Here is a 5,875-nt window from a genome sequence, read left to right as displayed (position 1 = left end):
CCACAAAATCAACTTCATAACACTTGTTTACTGATTAAATCTTGTCTAAAACCACTTTCTCTTGTTGAATGTTAAGGTTAGGGAAGATAATAGGTTTTTTGGGGGATGTGTAGTGAAAAGCAGGGTCGATTCAAGTCGGTTTGAGGCCCCAGACAAAATAGAAAAATGATACCCTTAACACTAACTTTTTTAAGTATAAAATGATTAATTGCTTAGATTCATGAAGAATCGGTTAAAATTTATTCTGTCTTCTACACCAATTTTAGCTCCAATCTCGTTTTTCCTTTTTTGCCACTACCTGTGACAACTTAATATCAAACGGTTTTTTTCTTCTAATATAAGTAGATACATAAAAATAGGCCCTTTAAATTTAGAGTCACTGGGTCATAACATGGCCCATGCTGCCCCACTCTCTGATACCAACATGGTGAAAAGACAAGGACGAAACCTTCATAAATCTGATTCTATGGCAGGCGAGATGACATGATGAATATACCCTCGTGTGATGGGCATGTGAGCTCGACTAACGTCTAAAATCAGACGGACCATACACGTATAGGTTTTCATAAGTTTCCTTGACCAACTAGTTCTTGTAAACGACATAGACCAATTGTGTAATTTTCTCAAAACAATGATATTTTTTAACTATAAAATGGAGTTATAGAATAAGCATTTGATTGATAACTACATAGAACTTTGGCTTTACAATTCGTACATGAAGAAGGAGAAATGATAATATATAATAAAAAAATATTAAGGCTTTTGACATAAAAGCCTTTAAGTTTGTCAAGGTGTGATGGTTTTGTCCCTCATCGATTTTAGTTGTGTTTTTGCCTAAACTTTGGACATTAATGCTTAAACTTTGGACATTAATGAAGAAAAAATCATCATCAGAACAAAAACCGACAAAATTTGAGAAAATTAAAGACTTTTATGTCAAAAACCCTTTTAACTATCGATGAGGAATTTCCAAAAGGTGCAGGAATTGCTTGATCACGTATACAATTAGTCAGATTGCTAAAAAAAGAGGAGGCTTTTACTAGGGATATGTTATGGCACTCTTTGGAGCATTTGGAAAGCAATGAATGATAATACATTTAACAACAATCGGCTATCCCCAACAAAATGTGCGGATATCATCAAATCCTTAACTTTTTGTGGATCAAGAATATGAGGAAGAAATCTAGAATAGATTAGACTGAATGGTGTAATTGTCCTTTTCTTTGCTTATAAACTGTAATCACTCTCATCTTTATTTGCCTTCCTCTAACTACTTGCCAGTGGTTGGCCTTCTATAAATTGTTTGTTGGTTCCAAAAAAAAAAAAAAAACTATCATAAAAAGTCCGCTACATAACGTTGCAAAATTACAATCAGGATCTTTCTTATACTTGCTCTGTAGTCCTTCAGTTATTATGAATTTGCTTCTTAACCGTCCGTGACTTTTACCTAATTGCTTCCTGATCCTCAGGCTTTTGCCCTTTTCTTTATAAACTTCGTAGATTTAAAAACACTTAAAAATAAAATTTTATCTTAGTACTTTTAGTTTATAAATTTTTACACATATACATTTTTCAATATTTACCACTTATTAAGCTCAAGATTGACTAATATAATACATATACATATCATATTTCTAACACTTCTGAATGATAAGACTTTTGTTGTCTCCTTGTTTGTTTGACTATACATTTGTTCCATTCGTAAGCACCGTTTTCAATAATCAACCTATTTTTTGCTAAACTTTTATTTTGATAACAGAATCAATAAAGTGTTTTCAAAATTATGCACAATTTGATAGTTTATTGTCCTCTGATAATCACAAATTCATAGCATTAAATCTATTTTACCAATATCATTGTAATCTATGAATTATGCAACACCCCCATCACCTGATCTCATGAACAGTTGGTGTATTGGCAGCGGTCGATCTATTAAAACAAGTAAACAACACACATCTTCAAATCCCATAAATAAAATCCATCTTTTGCAAGAATTGATAATTATTGCAAGTAGAAAAACTAACAAACCATTTTGAATTTTATTAGGGCTTTGAGTTCAATTTTGATTTCAAATTGGGGCTTGAATATGCTTCTCAGTTTTATGAATTTTGTTTCATAAATCTAATTATGATCAAGATAAAAATAAACCGATCCAGTAAAACAAGTAGTTGTTGCTATGAAGTTATATCCCATGGACCATGTCAATCAGAGTAGTACAAAAGCATATAACAAAGCACAGTGAAATAGAGTAAGTCCATTTGTTTGTTAGTAGTGAATATTTGAAAATAGTTGATGGATGAAACAAAAGCATAGTATAAAACTATGGAGGTAATTTAAACATCATTCGACACTTTCTAAACAGTAAATACCCTTCAAGTTCAAGGGTCATAAAAGAGACTCAAAGTTTTGTTGGTTTAAACATAAAATAAAACTTGTATCCAAGTCTAAGTCCAAGCAGCTGATTGATTACATAGATTGTTGCATGAGATGGCCATCTGGTCGATACCCTTCTCCAGGGATGGAATTGGAATTGGAATTGGAGTTGGAATGGGAATGGGAATTGGAATTGGTATTGGTATTGGAATTTGGTGAGTGATCATATTTACAAGCCGGCCCATATTTGCATATTCCATACCGACTGTAGTGCGTGCACATATTCTGATCCTGCACCCATCATTTCAAAAACAATATCAAAATTATACTTAAAACCAAAGTGGTAATACAAGAAGGAATGGAATTGTTCATTCCATTGGAATGAATAAAAAGTTGTTTGTGGAATGTACTATTCCTGAGTGAATCTGATTTGGATGTTTTTCCTTCATGGAATGAAAAATAATAATGCAACCAAAACATGATCAGGGAATGTAATGCCTTATTCCATTCCATTCCATCCAACCAAACAAACCCCAAATGTTAAGTGCAATATAAAGAACAAACTTAAGTAATGTCTCCATTCTCAATTGGGACCCACAATCTTGCTATTGTTTCTTGTGAAACGGGACCCACATCCACAAATTTTGAAACCATTGAAAGGCCAAAACAACGAGAACTAAAGAATGTTTTACACTAAATTACCATATAGAAGAAAAAAGAGGATGTACTTACAGGCCTTAAAGGCAACCCTTTATCACTCAGAACAGAAGGGGCAGTTTTGGTAATGCGACTCTTAGGATGATGAAACTTGCAGCCTGATCTGTATTTGCAGTCCCCTGTTTTCATGAAGTAACTGCATTCAGGTTGTCCAGGCCTTTCAGGATAATCTGAACCCGTCATCTGTGACTGTGGTTGATGATGCTGATGTGGATGCTGATGTGTCATCTGTGACTGTGGTTGATGATGCTGATTCTGATGTTGATGTGTGTACATGTTAGCATCAGTTGGTGGATTGTTCAAAAAGAAAGCCGGTGGAATAGGCAACCCTCTTTCTGAACTCGGATACACATGAGCAGAAGGTGGTGGAGGTGGGACAGGAGCCTCAACAAAAGTCAACCCCAAAAAACATAAACAAGTTAGTAAATATATGTATTTAGTTGTACAAGGGCAATTTAGTCATTAGACAGACAATATACCTGATAACCGTTCCAATCTGGAGTTGGTGGAGGAATGTGCTGCTGGGGTGGTGGTGAGTACATCACTGGTAGAAATGCAGCAGGGGTGTCTGGAGTTCTTTGAGGTGACCATGGGGGCATATTTGGAAGAGGTCCATCATTTCCATATGGGGTTGGGGAATGGGAATGGGCTAAATCACCTCCTACTCCTCCTACTGCAGTAGGATCAGGATGATTAAACCTACAATTTGGCCCATATTTGCAGGAGCCATTACGCATGTAGTAAGGGCATTCTTTTTCTCCCTGTAATATAATAAAATGTAGTCAAACAATACACACCAGGAGGAAGAACATAATATGAATGAATCTTGAATACAATAAAGATTGCAAATTAGTAATACCGGTCTGATTGGGAGGCCTAAAAAGTTATATTCTACCACTGGAGTTACAACGGTTTTTCCTCTGCCATGACTGAATTTGCAAGATTTCCCATATTTGCAACCACCCGTTGATAAATAAAACTGCAGCAAAATGACAAAATCAAGTATCAAGAATGCATCTAAGTGACAAGACAGGGTACCCATAGCAATGATTGTATAACTTAAGCAGATACATAGAGCAAACATTAGCACTGGGAATAAATATACAGACTAGTTGTTGTAATGAAGGCCCAAATGAAGGGATAATCTGCAGCTGTGTAACAACTACTGTATAACAATGTATGAAAATGGATAGAGTTATATGAACAAATATAGCAAATAACCTTGCAGTCAACCTGGCCATGCCTCTCTGAGCTTTCTTCCTTCTGATTCTTTGTCTCCTTCGTGGGTTGCTAAATAAGAGAAGTGATCTTCAGTAAGTTTTAGCAGACACAATGAGAGAAAAGTTGAAATTTGTTTGTAGAAATTAAACCTGATTTCTCCTTCTGAGAGGGTGATTGAACTTGCAATTTGATCCGAACTTGCACATCCCTGTCCTCATGTAATATGAACAATCCTCAGCATCTGGTCTCAATGGATAATGATACCTTTTCGATCCACCACCCCCTGGAACAGTCATCGGCCCACCTTCATCGCCCTCTCCACCAGCATTTTCGTTCTCGTTTTCCAGATCCTCCCCATCTTCAAACTCTTTCTCATTCACATCTTCACTCCTCTTGTCCTCACCGTTACTCTCGTAACCGACAATTTCACTAGTGTCATTCCCATCCTCTATCTCAATCTCGTGATTCTCCTTCGAATCCATCTCCTTATGTTCAACCGCTTTCTCATCAGCATCACCATTAACGTCAACAACGTTTCCCCCATCCTTTTCGCATTCTAGTCCAGTCTCGCCAACTTCCCGCTCTTCTAAAACCCTACATTCCTTCGGATCCTCTTCTCTAACCTTCTTCAGACCGTTCCGTTCGATAGCCTCATCCACGAACTGCCGTACATCTCGGAAATACTTCTCTACGCTTCCACTCGAAGAGTCAGCTTGAAACGCTTCATTAACAGCCTCCTTCACTAACAAGTGCCGAAGCTCTTCATCTATTGCTCGCTTCACTTCATCTTCCTCATCCGTTACAACCGAATGCCCCTGAAGATCTCGATCAAGAAGCTTATCTTTGCAGGGTACCACTAGGTTTTGAAGCTCTTTCGTAATATCTTCCACTAGCTTATCATTGTTGATGGACGAATCAGACTGCAGCCCTAAATCTATATGTTGTTGGTGTTGTTGATTATTAAGTTGAGAGTTTTCTTCAAATGCATCCATTCTCCCTCCACATCTCAATCTTCAAACCCCGAGTTTTCAGAAAATATGGAGAAAGAGGGTTTCTGAATTGTAAATATATTTCCAGAGAAAGAACGAAGACGAGTGTGTGTGAGTGTGTGAGAGAGAATGTTAAAATACAATGTATAGGTGTGAAACGTGTGATTGCACGGATGATTTCCGTCAAACTTAACGGATTTTTTAAAGCTTTTCTTTTTTTTTTTTCCAAAAAAAGGGAAGACCATGTCATATTTTCAGAATACTTTATATTTTCTAGTAGGTTATATAACCCGTGGAAACCACGGAAGGTACAGTTAAAAAATATTTATAGAAAAAAAATAATAATAATTGTTTCCCTTAATAAAGTAATTTTATGTGGAAGATAAGAAAAGATAGTAGACTTTGGGAGTGGATTCTGTCTTGCAACAGATAGGGTGCTAATTTCATAAGCGGATCCCTCATGAAAAGTTTTTTGAAACTTATAAAATAAGTCTGTAAAACATAGCTTGAATTATAGATCCCTAAAAAAGTATAAAATACAGCGTTAGCAATTAATAAAGAAAAGGTATACTAAA

General features: G+C 36.1%; 1 protein-coding gene across 2 annotated transcripts; it reads right to left on the bottom strand.

Annotated features, from left to right (window-relative positions):
• Nucleotides 1-2,293: 2,293 nt before the first annotated feature.
• Nucleotides 2,294-5,426, bottom strand: LOC145107669 (uncharacterized). Of its 2 annotated transcripts, none has more exons than XM_079044609.1 (6): nt 4,461-5,426; nt 4,312-4,380; nt 3,950-4,069; nt 3,570-3,851; nt 3,106-3,474; nt 2,294-2,664 (listed from the first exon to the last, which is right to left on the bottom strand). In XM_079044609.1, exons 1-6 carry the CDS (start codon nt 5,301-5,303, stop codon nt 2,467-2,469), a joined length of 1,881 nt encoding a protein of 626 aa, XP_078900735.1. In that variant the 5' UTR covers nt 5,304-5,426; the 3' UTR covers nt 2,294-2,466. The 2 variants fall into 2 exon arrangements, with proteins under 2 accessions (XP_078900735.1, XP_078900736.1); XM_079044610.1 differs by having other exon boundaries at nt 4,324-4,380.
• Between the last annotated feature and the right edge of the window lie 449 nt (nt 5,427-5,875).

Source organism: Lactuca virosa, chromosome 4 (assembly GCF_052849685.1).
Source record: "Lactuca virosa cultivar CGN04683 chromosome 4, Lactuca_virosa_CGN04683_v6, whole genome shotgun sequence".
Classification (NCBI taxonomy): domain Eukaryota; kingdom Viridiplantae; phylum Streptophyta; class Magnoliopsida; order Asterales; family Asteraceae; genus Lactuca; species Lactuca virosa.
The sequence above is the reverse complement of the archived record's forward strand: the minus strand, read 5'-3'. Positions and strand labels throughout refer to the sequence as shown.

Coding starts and splice junctions, on each gene's coding strand:
- LOC145107669 (XM_079044609.1), bottom strand. CDS start 5,303: ATGGATGCATTTGAAGAAAACTCTCAACTTAATAATCAACAACACCAA. Junction 4,381..4,460: donor CTCTCAGAAGGAGAAATCAG/GTTTAATTTCTA, acceptor TCTCTTATTTAG/CAACCCACGAAGGAGACAAA. Junction 2,665..3,105: donor AAGGGTTGCCTTTAAGGCCT/GTAAGTACATCC, acceptor TGATGGGTGCAG/GATCAGAATATGTGCACGCA.